We start from the raw sequence: 24,351 nt of genomic DNA, 5'->3' as shown, positions 1-24,351 counted from the left end.
GTCCACAGTACTTTCTCTCACTGAAGTTTGCAGTTCCTTTTATATAAAACCTATGCTGCTATTTAGAAACACAGCTAGAAGAAGAAAAAACTTCAATATTTCTCTTTCCTTTCCTTCAAAGTAGTTAAAAAGTTAAAATCCCTTTTTTTATGATCTATCTGTGCTGTCTGCACTGACATACTCCAAAAACTCACTTCAAACATCCAGAGATGCAGAAAAGGGAGAGAGGAGAGAGGAGAAAACACTCTCTGAAATCCACTGAGGAAGACGAAGACCTTTTTCATTATCTCTTGACTTCAAAAATGTTAATACCTGAACAGTGCAATAATTTCCCAGTGGAGACATACCATGCATTTCAGCACCCAAATGCAGTTTCAATACCAATTGTCTCAGACTTCCTGCTGCTATTAAAATATACCCATATACACAGCCATAAATATGTAAAGAAAAGCCTAGTGCAGACAGAAGGGATGTGGGACAGCATGCCATTTCTCAGAGGTTCTGCCTAGGATAAGCTCCATTTAAGCCTGGATATTTCTGCTTTGCTGCAGCGTGACTCAAAGCAAAGGAAGGCACCACTGCTGCACAAGACAAAGCTTAAAGATGTCAACACCATATAAAAGATGTCTTGTTTAATAAATATTTCTTTAGCTAGCACTAACTGTGCTTCATATTATGCATTTCAATGTCAACTACACGCCACATTCACAGAATATTCTGTGTCACCTTTTGTGTCGGTCTCACTACTCACTTTCTATGCAGTGTCTCATTACCATTTACGACTGCAAAACCCACCTCCTCTTCTAACCTAGCCTCTTTCAATGGGAGCTATATAATCAATGTCTATTGTCAGATTTAAAACGGAGGGATTTAGCAGACAAAAGGCATGCAGTGCCGCAGAGAATACTGAGTTACACCAGCTGACGTCTTCTTGAACGTGCTGGATTTCACCAAGCTCGTGGGTATTCTTCGTAACAGAAGGAACTGCTCTCTCAGATGTGAAATAAGCTTATACACACATTTCATGCTATGTTTAAGTCAATGAATGACTGGTACACAGTAGATAATTAACAGGTCACGCACTTCAGAATTAACCTGTCTTGACAGCACTCCTCGCATAACAATCTTTCTCAACCAGCAGAGAAATCTTTCAAATTATCATATATATTTAAATTGTTTTCCCCTCATTTAATTGCATTCACTTTTCTTAGCATTTCAGACCCAAGAGCATCAGTCTAGAACCTGTACATGGTGCAGGCTTTCTCAGCCTTTTGGTGTTACTGGGAAACAATCTGGACATGGTTTGTGTTACTTCAGGTTCGATGAGGCAAAGCAGACAGGAGGATTCTCAGGGCTGGCTGGTCCTTCACAGCACCTCCATTCAACCTGACTGACCGTGGGCAGCATCACTGGTAAGCAAAGATAATGCAACCACATTACAGGCAGAGACCTCCTTTCTTCATCTGCCTTTACACGATTGGAATTAGACATAAGTAAGCTAATCTATATCCTTACATATGGCAAACTGCATACTGGAAAGAAATTGGCTGGAGATATGTGTATAGCTCTGACTCAGCCATCAGAAGCAGACAATATTTAAGTGTGTAATTTGCTATCTCCGGGCCCCGATTTTCTTATCCAGAAGGCAAGGATACAGGCATCAGACTCTCCAGTGAGCTCTTCTTTGAGATCTACCAATGAGAGGCAGCATGCAAGTGCTACAAACTACTGTTTTGCAATTAAACAACCAAACATTCATGGCACAAACACCACAAAAAGGAAAACAAGAAAATTAGTGTTTGATTACAGCTGGACTAGATGATCCCAGCAGTCTCTTCCAACCTTAATCATTCTATGATTATGACACAGAAAAATTCTGCAAAATAGCAACAGCTGATATAATATAGTGACAACTCCACTATTTCCTAGGCTTGGGATTTCTGTAGGCCTGTATTTTAAGGAGTTCTATGACAAGAGGAATTGCTAGGGAATTATACTGCTTTCTGGTCTGTTCTAGAAGCTCCGCCATCCAGTTGCTCTCCTGGAGCTTGCAGGGCAATGATTTTGGGGTCTGTACTACTTTGGGACAAGCAATGAAGGTATCTCTGAGAGGTCAGCACCATGGGCTCTCCACCTACAGCTAACACACCATTCTAACACTTCACTTTAACTCCTGCTTATAAGCAGGGAGCCCTTCCCCACCTCACAAAACACCTTGTACCACTGGAGGGAGGGGCAGGATGCACGTCCACCACAGATTTCCCTCCAGGCTGCCCACCAAAGCATGTGCTCCTCAGCCTCACGTCTTCCACAATTCACAAGGCAGTTTATTTTTTTGTTTTCTTTTTTTTTTTCCTTGTTCATTTCTGTTTCACTTCTCTGGTACTGATCAGAGACATCCCAAATCTCAGGATATTTACCTGCTTAAGCAAACCACGACACCATCTAACCCTCAAAAGCTCTGTTAAGTTCTTCACTTGAGCATTACTTTATTAAAGGAAAATCACACCTCAGACACAGCTGGGTACTGCAGAGCAGCTCCTGGATTTAATTAAAGCAAGAGCACTTTTAACACAACGAAGCCATATAATCTGGCCAGCATAAGAAAGACATTTCTTCACCAGTACGCAGCAGCTCCAACGCCAAGCTCTCACACATACTATTGCTGGCAGGAGTGTCAGTGCAGCCTTCATCTTCTCAAATCCCTACTATAGAAAGCAAAAGCAAGAGATTCCCAGCAACAAAAATCCGCCCTGTTACAAATTCAATCACAAAACTCCTTTTGTTTAAGTTCTTTGCAAATCTTTAGCTGAAAGCTTTTAAAAAACAGGCTTTCGTGTTGTAGATGAATGTGAAAACATGAAGTCTTCTAAATTTTTTAGGATCTAAGGGTTACATTTAGATGAGGAAAAAATTTATTTTTGTCTCAACTGATAAGAGTTTGGATTGCCTTCTCTAATGAAAGCTGGCATAATAGAATCCTGGTTTTTGATCCTCACAGATCTTTTACTCCCTTTCTTGTTGTTAGTTGTTAAATCTAAATGCTGAACCCTCGTATCTTGTCACTTCTGTGGCAATAGTGTCCAAGTTCTAACTGCATGGTGTTTGTGAGAGAGAAAGCAAGAGGGAGAAAGTAGGTGGGAAGAGAGAGTATTTGGGTGCAGGAAACTTGGATTTATTTATAACAACTACTTTAAATAATTGCACAAGATAAAGCGAAGCCATCAGCACTTTGCATTCATAGCTGTGACAGCACTCTACCAGAAATAAATTCCTACTATCCTCCAAGGCTAGTCAAACCATTACAATCTTCATTTCTGGGTGATGAATCCAAGGCCACAGACTGAAACTCAAGCAGCCAATGGCACTGTGAAAAGAGACCTTCCTCAATCTGCATCCAACACTCATCTCCAGACAATGCCCACATCAGCCAAGCTTTTATTGCTCCTCTTTATCAGCAGTTTCTCAGATTAAAATGATTTCTTGTCAAGAGATATCTTAAACTTAGTATTTCCTCTCAAGCCCTTTTCCTAGTCTTATCAGGTTAAATATTTATCCAACTTTTTGCCTAACACTATCCTGTCAAATGCTGGTCAGGGAATGATCATGAAGAACATACAATATATGTGACTTATGTGCAATACCCAGCATCAACGGATTTAATCTCAAGCAAAGTACTTTTCATGCAAAACCATAAGGCAGAGCCATTTTTCCATAATTAAACACATGCAGAAACCAGGTGTCTTAGGGAAAGAAGAGAAACAAACAAGACAACAGCCCAAGCATAACTCATTCTGGTAGGATCACGAGGTATGACTTATCCATGTGATGTTTCTTACCAAAGCCAAACCAGGTGCCATATTAAGCAAAGCAACTCTGTCACAGTGCAGATTAGCCACAGATGGCAGCCCGTCATTTTTGAAAGAAGCGATGCTTGAATATGAACAGCATGGAATAAAATAAAGAAGTTCAAAGGGAAAAATATTATATCAATATTTATAAAAGAAAACAGATGCATTTCATCTGCAAGCCAAAACCACAACTGAGCTTATCAAATGCTGCAGCCCCATATTCAAACCAACTCCACTTAACTATTTGATGTGTACATTCGTAATGTGCTGAAAGCTAAAGCTAAAAACCAGGTTCTGACCTCAGTTACCACTCTGAAAACGTGCTGTAAGGATTCACTGTAAATGCAATGCAGATTCAGAATTGATAATCAAAGATATGTGATGAATGTGTGAAGAGTAAAAACAAAGTTTGAGCTAAGGTGTACATATCATTAGAAATCACCAATGATTTCTAATCAGCTCATTTGTCACACACTAATGACAGGAGGACTGCTGCATGCAGCTTAGCACTGGTCAGGCACTGAGCTTGTGTAAGCTGGCAGGTCTCTACTGGGGTCGTGCAGATTTATTTCGTAAGATCTACAAATGTTTTAAATTATTTCTTCTCCTTACTTACACCAGAGATATGCTGTTATGAAAACTTCCTACTTGACACAAAAAATAGCTTCTACAAGAGACATGAAGGGTGCATAAAAAAGTCACACTGTAATGCTATATGACAATGTAATAGAAAAATAATGCTGTATATAAACAGTAAGGAGATGTTAGAGGAAACTGATCTATCTATCTAAGAAATACCCCAGAATTAGAGTCAGACAGCTTAAAAAAAATCATAAACAATTCTGCATTGCAAGATAGTACGTTCTGCATTATATAAAGTTGTATGTTACTAAGGCTACCTGTATAAAGGCAGAACTTTTCTTTAGCAAAGATCATTTCATTCGTGTCCTCACATCTGTAAACAGGTTTTCTCAATCTTCAAACACATCATGATGAAAGAAAACAGAATGGTGAGCACCCAGCAAAGGGTGGCCAGTAGCACCTCTCACACCTGCAGTACCAGGTTGCTTGATACAGGTCATCTTTCAACACAGATGAACATATATTCGATATGTCAAACAAAAAGCACATAAGGAATAGTCTGTTGCATATGGTGATTATTTCTTCAAACAAAATGGCATGAAATTGGGAAGTGAGGAACACATTTGAAATAAAGTACAGTGTTCCTGGGAAGGTCAGATCTTGTTTTACTCAAGTTTAAAAAGCAACAACAACAAATGTGGGTGATTTTAAAGCAGAAAATTGACTGACATTTTTAGAATTGGTATCAATCACCTTTATGATTTGATTACATATTGACTTACTTAGAATTGGACTCATTTCCTCCCTTTGCAAAGAATGCACTGAGTATGGCCAGAATTAGATTCTTATGGCTTACTTGTAATATTGCCAGAATACAAACCTCCATCTGGGTTACAGAAGTTACAGGCAGTACACAGAATACTTTTACTTTTTGGTTTCTAATGAAAAGGGGCCATTTTAATTGCACGGAAAAAAAATATCATCTCTAACTGCAAAGCTACACTTTACAAATCAAAACTACAAACACATAAAATAAGACACACCTTTGATAAGCTGTGTTATCTCAAGCACTAATATCCATCAACCTGTTTACTCAAAGGTGTTGCGGGATCAGATAGCGTTGGCACACTTCAAAGACCTCACATTATATACACTGACGTTCACATGGAAGAAACAATTGCTTTCTGTACATTACAAAGAAGCTGTGTTTCACGTAAAAGTTGTGGACAAAGCTGAGCTTTTGTTGACATGCTGTGTTACATATACTACAAAGCCATAAGGTTACTGAGAACTTCTGTTCTCCATGCATAAATACCAAGCCTTGCACATATTTTCAGCAGATATAAACCATACAGTTAATGTAATGAGTTAAAACACACAGAAAATGGTTACACATTATGAAATGAAGAGATACAAACAGCGACAGATTGCAGCAGGCAACGTGAAAGGATATAAAGATAGAGACACTTACATATCCGTCATCACAAGGGCTCATAGAGTAATGTCCCTTTATGGGCAAACAGGCACACATTAAAATAAAGAAGATTAAAAAAAAACAAGTTAACAGAAATAAATCACAGAGAAACGCACAGTCCTTAAAAAAAGTAATTAAAAAAAAATTAAAATTAGCTAAGGATTAACAGACCATTAGCTCTATAATGAAAAGTATAAGCACCTTCTTCTCCCATTCCACAAACCTGTGTGTTTTAAGACTGAAATCAGGGTGCATCACTTAGGACACATTCGTGTTCTCCTTCCAATACCTGGTGAACGTACCCAGTCTGCACATTACTCCATCATAACTGCTGGTTAGAATAGCTACATGCCAAGCACTGACACACTGCTGTGGATCTACAAATTCTATTGTTCACTACACTGAAGCAGCTAAAGAGATAAGTCTCAATGGACGTGGTTTTCTATCAGAAGGCCTCAGCTTATGAGAAAGCAGCTCTGAATTTTATCCATACTTGCTTTGGTTGAAATTTCTCACCATCACTTAATAAAAGCCGGGAGAAACAATGTGAGGTGTTTCAGGAATGTCATCTATTCCCCATCCCCAAAGGTTAAAAGCCTACATTAAGGAAAAGACCCTGAAAGGAAACCTACAATTGAGTTACTAAGGTAAAAATCAGCCATGATTCACGGTTTGAGTAGTTTAATATAAACATGCCACGTTCTCTTTACTGAGACTAATATACTTAACTGATTTAACCCAGACCAGGTTAGTATATAAAAAGAACAGTTGAATTCCCTGAAGTGAATGAGTATTTTAACTCTTACAAAGACACACACACAACGTTCCTGGCTAAGACAATTTAAAATTAAATTTAGCACAACAGATAACGTAGATAGAACACAATGAGTGAGCAAAAGAAACCAGGAGATGACCTCTGGTGTGATGAGATGAAATTTCACCAAATACATGACCTGAGCCAATGAGAATGTCCAGGACAGGCATCAGGACAAAGATGATACTAAAGGATTTGAGGATGACAATAGGAGAAGTTTGTGGAAATCTCTGCTAGTGACAGCACCTTACTTTAGGGATGAGGAATTTAACAAGTGAAGCAAAGAAGATGCCCAAGTTGTGGCAGGTGGCAGTTACATAGAGGAAGACATCACGTACTGTGTCAGCAGAGGAAAAAATTTCTCTTTGTTCACATTTAATGGTAGGTTTGTTTCTTCTCATACATAAGCAACATCATAAGAATCATCCCATGGACAGAGACAGAAAATAAATAAATACTTCATCCTAAGAAAAACTTAGTTAGACACTCAGATCTTCCTATGGAGATTAATTCAGCTAATTAGATCCACAAGCAAATATAACCAGACTGAACAGCAGCAAAAACATAATGAGTATTAATTCTATCCCATGACAGAGGAACAACCTATGCAATCAACTACAAAGCTTTCTAATCACAGAACCTCTTTCCGTGGGTAAGACTCATCTTGACATTGATGGAGACTGCACATCTGGGGAAGTACTCCCACTTCTTCTTCAATCCAAAGTTCGGAGATTCTTATTACATTAGGCCTAATCCAAGACATTTCAGGATGGTGTGCACTGTATGTGAATTGGAAAATCCATGCATGGGTTTAAGACTGAGCTCATGCTTAACAGTTACTCTGGATCAGGACAGAAGATCAAACCCAAGCTAGTAAAGAGAAAGAAACTGCTAGGCTTCATGCTGTGAATTAAGCTGACACAGCTGCAGGCAACAAAAGACTACAATCCATGCTTCTCACTCACCAGACAAATCAATATTAAAAGAAAAAGAAAATTGAAGTGTAGATTTAACTCAAGCATATAATAAATAAAAGAGAAAGTGCCAAATAAATGCTTAAAAAATTAATCTCAAACTTATCGCTATTACCCACATTATTTCCTTGCCCAAACAAACATTATGAAGTCAGAGATATGATTAAATCTTCAGATGATTGTTGTCTCAACTTGTCAGAATGGGTGCTCTGACCTCCTGTTCTTAAATCCAGACATTTTCTGCTCCAACAGCTCTCTTTCCCTTCCTATCTTCCAGTACAGGAGCACACATGTCAAGCGACACGATCAAAGATGGGGATAGCCTTCAAAAAAGCCTTATGATAAAGTAAGACCTTACAGAAGCCTTAGAAAAGTCTCCACCTGTAACAGTGTACCACGGCCTCTATCCCTCTACCTGCATGCAGCAGATGCATCCTGTCACTGGGCTGCAGATCAGGCTCACCAGCTGCCCCACGAGGTTGCAGAGCTGGCAAGAAGCATACAGTTGCTTGACAAAAGAATGAGATTCAAGCCAGTTCATGGGAGAGCCCAAAGCAACAGCCAACACCAGCCACCCTCACTGAGAAAGATTTCATGGATGTGGTTACACCGAGAAAGTCTCTTGCTGGAGAAACATTATTGCCTCAAGTCTTGAAGTCAGACTGGTGCTGGGATTTGTTCTCCTGGTGTGAATTTATTGCAGTACGAAAGTGACAGGCCTCCAGCGACAGGAGACGAAGCAGAAAGCTGATGTTTGAACAGGAACAGCACACATTGGTAAGTGATACATACATGCTATCTTTGCTGTACTTTCAGAGCCTGAGACGTCATGGCTTTATGTTACACAGTGCCACATTCAGTGTCACGTCCCGCCTCTACCCTCAGATATTACAAATTGTTCACCCACTACAATGCTCTGGGAACAAAATAAATTTTACAGATAAGTAATGCTACCAAGGATATAATCCAAGGCACACTCTGTAGTTTCCTTGGGCAGAACTTCATTTGGATTACAGAGCAGGTACAGTCTACTTCCCAGTATATCCTAAAGCTACCAGTTGCTGCAGCTCATCCAACAAAGTACACTGTAAAGTCCAAGTACAACACGTCTCACAGTATGATGCTACAACCTGTTAGAAAGAGAATGCCAGCTGTGCACTAAGTGGCAGACCTTTAATTTCAACACGAGTGCAGAATGCCTCTTTGCCTGAAAAGCAAAGCAGATTCTTTCCCTCCTAAAAACAGTTTCTAAGTATACCTGTGCATTATATACCTCCAGGGCAGACATTAAAAACAGAGCAAATAAAAATTGAGGCATCACTTCCTAATTGCCTTTAAAATATTCACTACACAGCTAAGGCATGACTATGTACACATTCCTCAGAGCAGCACTGACAGCTTTAGCATTTCCTGCTCTCAGCACCTGCTTCCAAACTTGCACTGTCCCAGGTTGTGCCAGCACAGCTGAGTGAACACAACCATCCCTTCTTTCCAAACTGCATATTGCACATCTAGCCATCCCCTACATCTTGCCAATATAGTGAACCTAATGGTAGGGATGAGCGAAGGAGCTGCCCCTCTTACTAGTCTCCTCCATCTGCAGCTATGCAGGTGACTGTCACTTCATACAGTAGGGGTTCTGTGAGATGGAGTAGCTGGAAAGACCACACTTCAGTGCCTCTAATTAGTTATAAGCAAAAAGTGATGGGATCCTCCAACACAAATCCAGCACAGATGCTGCACTCATGCTACTACGTTGTCTGGGTCATGACGACTCTAGTCTTATTCCAAAACTTATGTGAAACCACTGAAGTGTAGAACAATAACATCTAAGTGTGTAACAACGAGGCATTTGGAACCCCTAATTAAAAAGTAACGGGATGCCTTAGTGACCCAGTGGCAAACACATCGGGTATGGCTTTCAGTCAGTCCCATCTGGCTTCATGGATCAACAGAGGCAGGGAGTGCTTAAAAGTATTTTGGGGCTATATATATGCTATATGTATTTATTATAATTACTTGTGTTTCTGCATGTTTGCTGTTCATGTATAGAAACAGAACTATTCACATGGGAAATAAACAAGAAAGTCTTATCAAGTAGGATAAAAGGACAAGATGGAGGAACCTGGTTATTATGCAGTTATGTTCTACAGTGAAGACTGTGATCGGTCCTGTCCCCACAGCTTGGCCAATGGCTCAGACTGCTTCAGTATGAGAGTCTGCTTATAGAAACAACATTTAAATTTCAACCACAGGAGCTACTATAACCCCACTGTTAAGGAGTGACCTGAACCAGTTGAGAAACCCTTAATCTAAACAGACTCAGTGCTATAGTTGTCCTGGTCTTTCCCTAGAGAACTTTGATGGTACAACAAGTGCCTCAAGTAGTGTGGGTAGGGGACCACTAAGATGCACTGAAATAGTTATGCTAGTAAAATCTAGTATAAAAATACTCAACTGTGCCAAGACAGCTTTACTCAGCTTAACCCAGCTAATTTGGGATGAAAAGGAGGCAAAATTTACTTTCAGGTGAGCAGAAAACCCACCCCCATCAAAACTTCTTTCTCTGACCTGTCTACATAGCAGGAAATCACATTAACATTGCCATGTTGGCCTAAGTACAGTGATAAATGCATTTCCAGAGTTTTCAGAGACACTTTTAGAGAAGCAGGAGCAAACAAACATGATGTGTAAGGCTGACAATCATTTCAACACTGTTTAGTAGAAGGAAACAGATGAAGAATGGTTGAAAGAGATTCTAAACAGTCACTTAATCTGTCCTGGGGGAGCAGCCAAGTGTCAACTACTTCTGGTAAATCTGTTTGGCTATCTTGTTCTTACAAATGGTGACAGAGGTTCTGCCTGACACTCCATGTTCATAAAGTGTTGCTTACCCACTTCTTCAACGACCATTTATTGATCTTAAACTTCTAATGGACTTTTTTCACAGAGAATAAAACAGATGTCTAAACCTAAAGGCTACAGGGCTGCAGAAGGAAAGATGTTTTTGCTAAAAACGGCACAGGTGATGGGGAACAAAAAGACAAATGTATTCCACTCAGCTTTTATTGGCAAAGGTACAGCTTCAGCCACTTCCACGTACCATGCAGTGGATGAAAAGAGAAATCACCAACTTCCACAGGGAAGACAATTTGCCCTGTGCCTGCAAAAGAGCTCAAGAGATCGGAAGGTCATCTCATTACACAAAGAAGCAACTTGAAAGTGCAGAAGAAAAAGGGAAAATGAAACAAGCAAAAAGCAGGAACGTAGAGAAGAAGGCACGTGGCTGCACCAGGTGGCAATATGCAGATGAATGGGACACATGAAGCATTATCTTGGAAAGCTGCTGACAGGGAAAGTCGGAAAACCTCAAAAAATTGTTTTTAAGAAGAAAAATCGGAGGAGGGAGGGGAGGTTATAATAAGGCACAGAAGATGGTATAACCATGCACCAAGGACATGGCGTTTATCTGAGGAGAGAAGAATTACACACAGTCCCTACGGCTGAAGTATCTGACACAAATCCTGGCTCCTTTCTGAACCCCTGGAAAAGCAGCCTGCTGCAGCTACTAAGAGTGCATCACCTAAACACATTGCCAGTGCAAGATGGGAGTTCTGACCATTAACAATGAAGGAAGGGTATGTGAATGGAGAAGGAAGGAAAAAAAAACCAGGCATCCTGATTCGCTTATTGCTAAGATCAAAGATCTTCAGATATGGAGCTAAGCCCATTGTGCAAATCAACAAGGTGGCTTAGAATGGCCACCTGTGTTTTTTTACAAAAACACAGTCCTCCCTTCTGCTGCTTCTCCTCATGTGTTCTCATTATTCTGCCTGATGCTCCTTTTTTACATGGTAATCCCAATTTGCTCCGAGTTTTTAGGAGAGTCCCTCACAGCAGAAAGGAGTACATGTGCAGAGCTGAGAAATACCACTTCTTCTTAGCTAAATTAAAATTGCTTAAGATGTGCCATCAAATCACACTTAGGACATCAGTTTATTTTTTTAAACATTCAGTTAGCATCTTTAGCATGTACACGGCCCACCGTGCTATCGTAACAACAGAATTCATCATACCTACACACCTGTGGCTGCATAACCATCATTCACCAGCATGTAAGATCAACAAACTCTTATGTCATATTTTTACGCAAACTTGAACACATTATGTTTCACCTTTCATTAATTCAAATATGGGTATTGCATTGTATATTTCCCCCCCGAGTGGTACTTAACCACCGTGGGGGAAAAAAAAAGCCAAAAACACAACACAAGCTAACCACAAAAGCTCAGTAAACACCACCACTTACCGTTCCAGGCCTTGTAAAGTCAATACTTTGTGCTACGCTTTGTCTCATCTGATTGCTGAACAGGCGAACACAAACACTTTGAAGATATTCTGGTGTGATCTACAAATCAGGAAACATAATAAGAGAACAAGATTACATAACACTTACACTTTCTACCAGACAAGTCTTCATGTAATCTTTTTTGTCTTTTTGAAGGCCAGAAATCACATATTCGAGACTCATCAAAGCAAGAGCAAGGTATGTACTGAAACTACTGTTTGGTTCAGAAATTAAGAGAACTGTAAACTCTCTTCATTGGGAAATAAATTAAGCCTTCCAGAACTTGCATTAAGCACTTTCAGAATTTAGAGAAAAACTAAATTTGTCACATCAGTGCTTGCATGTAAGTTCTCCTCAGTCAAGAGGTGAGTTCTCCAATAGTAAGAAACACCTTTCCATTTTTCACATAAGCAACAATCTATTGAAATGTTACCTATCTAAAGAGCAGAACTTAAGTCACAGTTGTACAGAAGAGGAAATAAACATGAGTTATGTTTCCCTTTGAAGCAAAGTTCTCTACTGCATCTCAGTGGGTTTAGGTTTTTTGCTGTCCAGAACATATGAGAGATTATAGGAAAGGAAATTGAGATGCTTCTGATATTCATAGACATATAGCAAGAAAATAAAACCCTTCAAATTCATAATGCTGTAATTTCAGCATTATTTTACCCAGTGTTCAGCTCCACTCTGGACTCAGAAGTGACAGAAACCAAGAATATAACGAAAGAGCACCATCAGCTGGACACATTTGGGAAGGATCAAACAACACCTTCAGTTGATGAGAGGAAGTACATAGAGACATTTCAGCACACAGCACAGGAACTCCAAGGTCATTCTTCCTGCTAACAACTCACAGCTCCCTTAAAAGCATCTAGAGGCTGTCACAAGAATCCTCCACAGGTTATACTGAACTTGAAGTACAGAGGTATTCTTGCACAAAAGATGAAGCATAAAATCACCTTTGTATAAAAAAAATACCCAACTTCTCCAGTCACATAGATGTGTGGCCCATGTGGTACACTGAATAACCCTTTCACCTCTCATGCCCACTTATTTTACCAATTAAATTAACAAGTTCAGCTTAGCAGTGAAGCAAATAGATATCTGAGTCAGCTCTCACCATTTTGCCATTGACTGTGGCCTCCAAGGAATCCACAAGCTCTGCAGTGACCCCAATGAGATTATGGTAGTCTGCTTGCATTTTGTTAAACCGCTTCAGGTAGGTCATGGTCCTGTGCTCTGACTCCACTAATTGTTGATGGAGATGTTGCAATGTTTCTGTCAAAATAATAATGAAAAGGAAATAACATCACCTTCAGCAGCAAAAGAACCAAGAAGCATTTTTATTTAGTGCTCTGAAGAGACAATTTCTCATCTTGGTTCTGAACCATTCTTTCTGGAAAGATAAAGGGCAAACCTTCCTGTATCACAGAACTGCTGAGAAACATAACTGATGCACGTAGAAAACTTTGGGATCTTCAACTGAAGAATGCTACAGCAATGTAAAGTTCCACAGCACGTTAATGCTCCGTGTTTAAAAATAAAGCACTAAGCTGAATACCTTGCAGCTACGACAAACAAGCCGTGGAGAATGCACGCATAGTTATTTGCAAACAGAACAGCCCCTTGCCATTTACTCCCCTGCTCTCTGAACTCAGGCACAAACCTCTGCTTTGTTCTACAGTGGCTGGCACACAGATGGCAATCATCAGCAGAGGGAGGAATGCAGAGTGGTGGATCAGCACCATGGCTATCTTGCAGAGCCTTCTCAAGCTGTCTTCTACTATGATAATCAAGCTATTCTGCAGGCAGAGATATACTAATTATGTACAGATACCTGCTAAGGAACTCTGCAGAAAGTAGAGTTGCAATGGACACATGGACTTAGGAGACAAAACTGCCAAAAATACTCAAATAGAACTGCCCACAAGACTCGCATTATAAATGAGAAAGGTACATCATTAGATAGCTCTATGAATTCTGATGTTGGAAATTGCTTTAAAATCCTGTCTTCTAGATTGTTAGGGTTTCAGAAATAAGCTGCTTCTATCCCACCTATATGAAAATCAATAGATGGCAGAACAGCTCATTTTTACCCTCAGAAAATTAAGTGAGATGATCTTTGCAATGGGATCTTTTAGAGAAAAAAGTGCATTAATGAACTAAAAAGCTTTCCTATAAATTTACAGTCTTAAAATAATGCACGGAATACAGAGAATGTACATTTTCTTGCTTTTCATAAGGAGGATTTCCAGTGATGAAAATCTGTCTTTCAACTATAGGGAGTATAACTACATACACTAAACTCAGGATAACTCAGAAACGTTGAGTTAAGAACCAGGTCCAACATACCCCTGGTCTGTTAAATCCAGGGATTATCAATTATAAACATGGGCCTTTACTGAGAAAAGGCAGTCAAAGAGAGGAATCAAAAGTCATGACACATCTTGCATTTTTTACATCACTATCTTCTCAAACAGTAATTTTACTAAAAAAGGCAAAGTATTTCATGAAAGTTTCTCCTACTAACGAGGCAGGAAGCTGTCACTGTGGGCATGTAACTGACCCACGTGCTGACAGCTGCAGGAAGAGCTGGGCCTACGTTGCCCCTTGCATTCCTGTCGTATTCTCATAATCAATACCAGCATAGGAAGCTAACAGTCTAGGTAAAAAACACTATCTACTTGCTAGCTTAAAATATGAAATCATCATAACCTGAGTCAGAATAGAAAAGATGCTTTTCAGAGTCACCTCTGAATGAAAAGCACCTTTCCATCTAAGTGACCTTGCAGCAAGGATCAAACCGCACCTGTAACAGGAGGCACAGAGTCACACAACACATTTGCCTTCCTTTTTTTTCCTCTCTCTGAATACAGATGAATGCTTCTACTGCCATCTTATCATAAGCTAAGCTTAGAGAGGAATAAAGAAAGGTTCAGACCTAATAAGCATTATTTATATGCAAGAGGAAAGGGTAGGCAATAAAGGGCAGATGACTGATTTCCTGCTGTAGGAAGGTACAGCACACAGAAAAGCTACTGACTTGAGCCAAATGAAGATTAGGCATCTTCTGAACTTTTGCACGTTTCTACCTGTTTTCTTGACTTGCATGTAATCGTGTCTGTTCATTTGCCAAGTCTTTTTAATGTCAAGACTCCAGATCCTCTGAGTAACCAAGGAGTTACGCACAATTCTACAACAAGCTTTTCTCTCAAAGCCAGAGACTGGTTGTTGTTCTCTATGACAATTCACCTATGCCTAAAACACGCTTCCTGAACTTGTGCTCGCTCTCCCCATCTCTCTAATATCTGCCTATCCTCACAGCCTCTGCTAGAAGCAGACTCTGGCCAAGCTGAGCTCCCAGATGCAATGCAGTGGAGATTGCAGTAGAGCGTGGAGCTTCAGTGCCCTGCAGCTGCTGCCAGCTGAGGTGCCCTGGTGTCTGGCACAGGATATTTTGCCCCAGGGAGAGGCAGGAGCTGCCTCAACTCCTAGCAGCTCACCTCATTTCTGTAGAAATTACAATCGATATTTGGAACAGGCATATTTCCTTGTTAGCAGTCATTTGGCATACAGTAAATCCTGATAGAGGCACGTTGTGCCTAACACGCTTCTCCCATTCTCCACTTCCCCCCAAGTGGTGGAAGATAAGCTGTGAACTCATGCACAGATTTGTAATGAGGGAACAGAGGGGACAGTAGCTGAGCACTTTCCAAACCCTTCCTTCCCTCCATCCCAACGGATGCACGGAAAGCCTGAAGCTCTCGTTAGGTGTCAGCCTTTCTGCAATTCTCTCCCTGCCGAACTGAAAACATCAGGGTGAGCTGTAATTTCAGCACAGCTGCCACACAAGCGGCCTTGGAAGTCATAAAGCTGGTAAAGGGTTTTGTAGCAAACAGGCAAAGAGTCAGAGACTGCAGCAGGTTGAACAGGAAAGGTGCACACACAAAACTCTCCAGGACGCCCTGCAAAGAATCTGCACCATCCCACCCTAACTTGAAGTGCTTCAGCACCTGAGATTAATGACTGGCAACTATTCACTAAAGGCCATTTAAAGGAATTTTCACCATAGTGCTCTGCATTCATCTGTCACCTATCCGTATTTTGTACATTTCTCCTCCACAGAAAAAACAAACATTCTCCAGTGGTGAGTCTGCACTGTGGATCCCACACTATCTGAGAAGCATCATGCAGAACTAACCTCTCACACCCCATAATTTCACATCATACAAGCCTCAGATAACCTTTACAAAAACTCCAGTCCTACCCAAACATTAAGGCACACAACAGAGCTGCCAATTAAGGCTGTGTGGATTCAATTCCATGACAATGGGAAAAAAAAGTGACTTTTGGGAAAACAAAATCTGCAAAGATCTCTTTAATACTCAGTTCAAGTCCAATGTAATCTACAGCACAACATTAAAGAAAATACCTGGACCTCACCGTGGGAGATGAACCTCATTTTCTTTCTAATTCAATCTATAAAGAATAAATCCTTAAGGGAAAACTGCTTTTCCTAATAGGAAGAGTAATTTTAGGAACACAAGCTGGGCTCATACAAATCCCTCCCAATACACTGAACAATGAAAGCTGAATGAAAAAAAAAAATGAATTGGCTTGGGAACATAAATCCTGTTTATTGATTTTTAAAAGCCACTTCAAGTGGCATCAGCATCTAATGGGGCTTTGTTCTGAAATACCACTTTTAGAGGACCCCCCATTATTTTGTCACATAAGTGTTCACGAGCAATTTGTCTAAAAACACATCAGAGAATTGTGCTTAAATTAAGATGTTAAATTAAGAGATCCTTAGGAGACACTAAACTGTACTATTTTAAGAGCTTAAACAGGATAAGCAAAAGGGAACAAAAATCTACTTTCTCTATGAAGGTCTGACAGTCTACAGGAGAACTGGCTGAGATGTGAAGTCTACAAGATGCAGACAGGCATAAGCAGGTGCTGGAAACAAACCTGAGGAGGCTTATTCTAACTAAAAACAGAGAGCTGGCATGCACTTTGTGCACTCACTTGTTTTTACCATAATTTTATTTCAGGACAGAACAGATATAAAACACAAATCCCATCCTTAGCCCCTCCAGCCCCAGTTGCACACATGGCTGTGCTCAGCCCTGCAGACCTCCAGCAGACTTGCACTGAAACAGGAGTGTGGATTTCAAAGGATTTGTTGCCATGCATCCAAGAGCTTCCCTGTCACTGTAGGCCTACTTTCCACTTACAGCCCCTAATAATACATACTATCCTTATCACATCTCAGCATTTACCTTTACTGCACTGTCCATTCTCCTTCTGTTGTATGAGTTGGAGCTGTTCAGGAAAAGGCAATTCCTCTTGCACAGAGAAATCCAACCACCTGGTAAACCCAATAAACCCAACCAAACCAGAGATTCCCACAGACCCAGACAACAGCCAAAGCACAATGTGTTGTAGAAAAGCAATAATAAAGGAATCAATAAATACATACAAATCTTAAGTGCACAACATGCATGTTAGATAGGGACTTCTTGCTGGCCTTTACACATACCACATCCAACTCTGAAGATCTGGTGACTCCAGACTAAATATATTAACTATAAATATCAAAAGTCAAACTGCTGATTACATATGAAATCAGCATACTAATATGCAAATGTTGTAGGCCAAGTGATTAATTTTTACACCAAAGAAATACTCAGGGTTCAGTTGGAATCCAGTCCATTACTCCATGAAGAGGAATAATAAGAGAGACAATTTTCTCTAACTGTTCTGTGTCACACACACATACATACACAGCTGTGATATGGAAGTGAAAGCAGACTGTTTTGATTACTGCTCCTCACCCTGGGGAACAAACAAGAATGGTACAAGACTAACATTTCCAGCTCAGTACCACTCTGCATGATGTTTTAGGATGGGGTACATAATGAGGATTTAAACTTTATCTGTTAGAAAAGAACAAAGCCAGAAACAAAGATTCCAGTTCAGTTCTCTCTGCCTTACCCTCAACTATCCTGACCAAAAATGGAGAAGGTAATCTTGTCACACAGCAAGTCAGTCTGCAAATTAAGGTCTGACAACACAGCTCAAACAGTGTCATTGGAAGAAAAATAGCCTGAAATGCAACTCATTTAGTAAAATAGTAATCTCTGGAACCCTTAAGGGTCCTGGAAAACACTCAGCTAGTCCCTGAAATGCTAACTGAAAAGACTGAGAGCTTTAAAAACACAAAAAAAGGAGTCAGGTTTGGGACAGCCTGGGATAGCATGCAAACAAAAAATGGTCACATGAGAAACACGTAGCTTCATATCCACCCCTATATTGCCTTTACATAACTTTTTAAAAAAGGTTTTCTTAAATATGGAATATAAACAATGTTTCCTACCATAAAAGACATTGAACTGTAATGCTTCTGCAATTGCATAATAAATCTTCCAGCATATTCTTCCAATAAATCACACTGCCTCTTTACAGTAATTCTAATGATCTTCAAAGTATTTTCTCAAAAGGATACAAATAAAGTGAGAAGCCTGGGAGTCTGGCTGGCTTTGAGAGTCAGACACAGGAACTTTTCTAATCTTGTCCTTAAATCCAACGTCCAAGAATCCTTCAAAATAAAAACAAATGATGACAGCTGTTCACCAAATATGTACACTTTGCTGAAAGTACTGCTTGGATCACATCAACCTTCCATTAGTAAACAAGGCAGCTAACACTGTAGTGAGATTTTTCTTTGCTGTACTGAACCAAATATGTTAGCTGACTACCCCCAAAAGTACATCAAGGTGGATTTAATATTATTTCAAGACTTCTAAAATTAAGACTTAGCTTCAGTTCAAGTTTAAAAGTTGTAGTATCATTGCATTACATGCATACGCAACAACTGTTTTTCAACTAGGAGCACCTTTAAAATATAAGCACTTGATAAAAAGGTAGTATGAATGTCACATTTTTAAAATAAAGTACCAAATGAACCACTTCCCATTCTTCTGTTCTCAAAAGGAAAGCAATGAAGTCATCATTTACTCCCAGTAAGATCTGGGACTTCACTCCCTGCCCACAGCTACTGGGAGCATCACGACGTGACATCAGTGACCAGTGCACAACATTTCCAAGTTGGATTTGGAGGGGAAAAAAAACCAAAACTCCCATGAAAAGACAGACCAACACATCAATCACAATGGAATGCTGTCTGACACAGTGTCTCTTACGTGCAGGAAAACAAGAGTTAAGGAACACAAATACTGTGTCTAAGAATTCACCAATTACATTTTTCTGCTGGTTTCTGCTTGGCTTAAAACAGATTTAAAGCCAGCAGATGAGAAGGAAGTATCTTCCAACAAGTGAAAAAGCAGTACAATCCAACAAGTAGCAGGAGCTTCTTAATTTACTGCTGTATATGTACACATTGCAAGCTGTTCTTGCAGCTCAAACTCGCCCATATTTCACCAGGTTGGATAGCATACAGTATTTCCTTGCTGCATTCACCAATTCAGTAAGAAGCCACTGGTACACTACAGGATGTCATATATTACCAAAGGAACCGTGTCTGTTACAGAAAGAAGTGTATATTATTTTTCAAGATATATTAAACAAACAGTTAGGAACTCTGGCTACATAAAGCATGAGATGTCTGAGAAGAAAGGTGCCATAAGAACACTGCTTAGTAGAGGAGTGACTCACTGCTGTTCTTTCTCAAATGTAGAACAACCTGTGCTTCCACTCTAACACACGGTCACACAGCCAGTTGTACAGTTCCCACAAGAAAACATGAGTGGCTGTGGACTGAGATGGGTACTGAGTTACTATGAATAAACCAGAGGATCCTGTCTTAGATAAAGTATTAAAAAAAATAATCTGCTAAGTGTAATTAAAAGAGCAGTCGTTGCCCAACACTGAGGTCAACCAGCACACCTCATTATTTATAGCTAGTCCCGAAGGAAAATTGCAGTACATGCCTTTTTTGGTGCTAAGCTGGAGCTCCTCATCAGCTGCTACATCCAAAGTCAGCCCTAGGCAAGCATCACTTGGGCTCTGATTTGACATCAAGAAGCATGTGGCTGAAATACAGGCTAAGAACATCCCCTCCCACCACCAGGACTGTACACAGCTCCTCAGGTGAGCTAGCACAGCTGCCCAGGTGGGAGGGCAGTGAGGCACAAGCACACAGCTCTGCAAAACACTGCACATACTTTACTGATAAGTGTACGTCTGTGCACATACATACATGGGAGCTCTATACACACATTCGTCTGCAACAAAGCAGTTCAATTTCTTGATCCAGCTCGAGTGCAACAGCATAACCAGCCGTTTGCTGCATAGATAAGAAGTCAGCACAATTTTTCACTACACAAACAAGCCACCAGTTGGTGGAATGGGTGAAATATCCTCTGCAGGAACTGCCACCGCTTCATAATCACAGCTCTGGGCAACATCTGTAAGCACCCCCCTACACGCTGCCCAGAGCACTGTCAGTGGAGGGAGTTTTGTTACCCCTTCATCCACAGAGGAATAGTTGGTCATCATGAGACTTACAGGAGTGCACCTGGAGGTGAAAACATATTTTAAAGTTCAACCACTAACTTTTACACTCGTTTCACCTCACATGTGCGTGCCTAAGAACTGAACCCTGACACAGCCAAAGGCAAAGGCTAAAACATAATTCACACAAAAAACATTAACCAGGAAAAATACCTATGGCAGCAGTCATGAAACCACTAAACACAGCTACACTTTTCTAGCACGTCTCAGAGAACACTGACTTGTTATCTAAATTAAAAGAATCACATCCTCAATTTCTGTAATGGGAAGATTACTTAGCTACTTGACTTTCTCTTTTCCACATTAAATGAAGCTGAATGAAACTGTGTTAGTTTCCTTATACCTACCTATCATGTTTTGAAACCAAATTATACATACACAGATAGTGGGGTATCCTGGGCAACATCCTCAAACCATGGAAGTGGAATTGAACTACTCTGTAGTGATTCCCATAATTCTCACATATTTCAGTGTTGTGTGGAAAGGAAAAGATACAAAGCCAGCACACCAGCAAAGATAAAATTCATTTAAGATTTTACTCTGTTATCGATAGCACCCTCACAGCCCTTCCTCCATCAAATACATGTTATCTTATGATTGTACAGCTGTAGTAAAAGGAAACAATAAAAGCAATTACCAAATCAAACATCATCCAACATCTGTCATCCCATGGGGAAAAAAAAACAACACAAAAGCAACATAATAAATATCATCTCAACGAATCACAGACTTACCTGGAAAAGTTCTTTAAATGAAGGATGCACCATAGGGTTGGGAACAAAAGGCAAAGCGTAGAAGGGAAGAAACTCTGTAGTCTGGCTTAGGGCAGCTCCTTTTGTTTCCAAGTATGCTTTAAAATGAGAAATTCTTTCTTCAAGTTCAGCTTTGTCCTAAGAAAGAAAGTCACACATTTATTTAGAAGATTGCCATTCTGAACGCGCTATAAAGTGTGTAAATGTAACAAAACAAGAGAGGGAAAAATTGCCTTTCGAATGTCCATTCTACCTGCCCACTTTTTGACAGATACTTAAAGCAGTGTCACTTCCATGCTTCAGGCTGAGAGAAGATATCTACCTGACTTTAGACATGCTTCATTTCAGTGATAACTGCAGCTGAAAAGATCCAGTCACACTGTGTCAGGAATGAACAGAGGGAAGAAATCACTGAATCAAAATCCACATTCAGCATGAGAAGCAAGAGGGGGTAAATTTTTTTTGACATATATATTTAATTTATTTCAAGATCTTCAAAATTAGACTAGTACTAAATTCAGAAGAGAAATTGTTAGAAGTTATATGCATTACAAAAAGTTGTTCTCAAAGCCACTGATAACCCTTATTAATAAAAGTCTTCTAGTATATTTTATTATGCCTTACAGTGAACTCTCTGCTATCTGTGGACTTACTGTTGAGAGACTGAGTGAGCTTGGATCCAGAGGCTGTATGATGAACTCCCATGGCGTCATGTTCAAGCCAGCACCCCCAGTAAGTGTACTCCTATCCTATCCAGACCTACCCTACATTAACTTGTTAGAGGTGTGAAAGTAACAGTACACTGGTATTTTCCAAATCAAAATATTTCAGGAGCTCCAAGATAAGGACACTTCCAACTTCTATTTCTCTGCTTCCCAAATCAGGGCCTGCTTTCAACTAAAACACAGGCTACTGCTCAAAAGCAGGATCCGTATTCTGAGACTTCTTAAGAAGCATCCCATTTTCATCCAAATCAAAGCCAAATATACCAATAAAACAAAAGCAATCTGAAATTCAGACTGTGAAATAAACTTACAGGCTTTCCCACAGAGTGTTTTAGGAGGTAGGTGGCAAAATGTACATGAAGATAGAACTCTAGCTTCTGAGCAACTGGTTCATTGTCCCGGACTGAAGATGAAACGTGCTCCTCCCAGAGCTGGAAGAAAGCCTTCTGCTCACCATTGTCAAATGCTCTGAGCAGATCTCTCTGAAAAGGCACAAGCACTCAGTCAAAACACAAACACAGAAGAACTGCATTTTTCAACCACAGAAAATGAAGGATCTAAGTGACACCTGAAGTTTCTGAATTAAAGCTTTATCCCAAATCTCCCACCACTCAGTGACCAGCTGAATATTCTTTCTCAAGCTGTCTCTAATCTCTCCAACAGCATGAATCAACCTTCATAACATGAACCAAAGAATTTTCAAGCATCTGGGGACTCATCTTTACCATAATGAAAAAATGAATGCCTACAGTGTCTGAAAATCAGCCTTGCTGAAGTACGTCAATCTGAAAAGCTAAAGTAGTCCAAACCTACTGCCTCAGGTTCAAAGGGACTGGAGCTCTGCAAAAAACAAAATTCAATGCTTCCTGCACTAGAAGAAGAGTGCTTGCAGCCTTCTCCAAACTAAACAAGAATGGGTTTAGACTTCAGATCATGTCACTGTTGTAATAATTCACATGGTGTTAGGTGGACTTTGGCTGGTTTGAGTGTTACTCAGAATAAGTGCAAGTGATGCATTACCTGAACAGGAATGGCTTTTGAATTTCTCAAGGAAACACCTGCTGTTTTAGGTAGTGACTTCCCTTTTATTTTGCATTCCTTTGCAAATACCTTCACTGTTTCTTCAAATTCAGCAAAATCCAAATACTACGAGATAAAAACATAGAGAAATGATCATTTTTAGATGATTAATGCTTCAAAGAGAGACCCGTGAATTGCCAAAGTCCTCTGAAGTTTCTCGGTAGCACAGTCCCTGAATGCTGAATGTCTGCATGAGAACAAACTAAGAACCATGCCTCACATGCTGGGAAAATGCTGCTTCCCAGGTAGATTACCTTCTACATCTTCTACAATAGTACTCGCAACCACTTTGAAAGAATTATGCTCCCCAATTTAGATGGTAACTTCATTCAAACAAGAAAAAGAACCAAATTCCACTGCTGCAGCACCTCAGCTGAATGAGCAACGCAATAACTTCGTCGCAAACGGTGTCCTCAGGGGACAGAATTCTTAAGCGCGATCCTCATCTTCACAGCAGCACTCACACACAGCACAGGCACTCCCAGCCACTCACATCCGAGGCTGCAGATGCCAAATCAACGGCCAGCTGAGCACCGTTCTGAAGAGGAGATCAGCGGCCTTCTGCCTTCCTCCCACCGCGCACAGGCACCGCATCGCACACCTCCCCACCTCGGGAGCCTCAGGCACTGGTTAACGAGGCGAGAAGTCTCGCATTGCATTTCATCTCGCAAACTTGAATATGGCCACAGGGAAGAGAAATAATTTGCTTCCTGCGTTGTTAACATAAGCGGTGCTATATTAACAGGTACTTAAAGCTGCTTTTAGATTTGCATACTGAGATACAAAAACGATTTAGGCTTCAAATTGTTTTGCTGCTTGGTAGAATCGTTAGACTTCCAACACGCAGCCCGCACAAAGCTGAGCACAGCAGCTGCTCCTGCCTGCCCCTCCACAGCAGCTGCCTGCGGAGCTCTGCAGCCAATCCGGTCACACAGGCACACGCCGCGGGCACTCGGGGCGCTGGCGGCAGGACGATGCGAGCACCCGACAGGCAGCGCTGCCACTCGGATCTCCGGAGCAGCCCGCCTCGTTTGTGGCTGCAGCGAACACGCGGCCGGATGGCAGAGCGCCTTTTCAGCGCCTCGCTCCCCGCTCGCTTAAGCGAAAGGGAAGAACAGAAGAGGGCACCAACCTCTCTCACCAGTCCCAGTAACTCGGCCTCGTAAGCCAGCACGTCGCCCATCGCTGAGCGGCACCGCCGGCACGGCAACGCTGC

The 24,351-nt window shown here is 40.6% G+C and overlaps 1 protein-coding gene across 2 annotated transcripts in view; it reads right to left on the bottom strand.

Moving 5' to 3' along the window:
• The window catches only part of ARMC9 (armadillo repeat containing 9), a 56,472-nt gene extending 32,127 nt beyond the window's left edge, over positions 1-24,345 (bottom strand). Inside the window, exons 1-9 of one of the 2 annotated variants that reach the window (XM_010716794.3) lie at positions 24,268-24,345; positions 23,076-23,201; positions 22,367-22,537; positions 21,313-21,468; positions 18,552-18,644; positions 17,326-17,350; positions 13,164-13,321; positions 12,005-12,103; positions 5,905-5,940 (exon numbers count right to left, since the gene is read on the bottom strand). In XM_010716794.3, coding sequence (XP_010715096.1) covers positions 5,905-5,940; positions 12,005-12,103; positions 13,164-13,321; positions 17,326-17,350; positions 18,552-18,644; positions 21,313-21,468; positions 22,367-22,537; positions 23,076-23,201; positions 24,268-24,318 — 915 coding nt within the window. In that variant the 5' untranslated portion in view covers positions 24,319-24,345. The remainder of the gene's footprint in view (positions 1-5,904; positions 5,941-12,004; positions 12,104-13,163; positions 13,322-17,325; positions 17,351-18,551; positions 18,645-21,312; positions 21,469-22,366; positions 22,538-23,075; positions 23,202-24,267) is intronic. The other variant, XM_010716795.3, reaches the window with a different exon arrangement.
• Positions 24,346-24,351: the final 6 nt, after the last annotated feature.

The sequence above is a fragment of the Meleagris gallopavo genome, chromosome 11 (genome assembly GCF_000146605.3).
Source record: "Meleagris gallopavo isolate NT-WF06-2002-E0010 breed Aviagen turkey brand Nicholas breeding stock chromosome 11, Turkey_5.1, whole genome shotgun sequence".
Lineage (NCBI taxonomy): Eukaryota > Metazoa > Chordata > Aves > Galliformes > Phasianidae > Meleagris > Meleagris gallopavo.
Note: the sequence above shows the minus strand (reverse complement) of the source record. Positions and strands in the feature narration are given on the sequence as shown.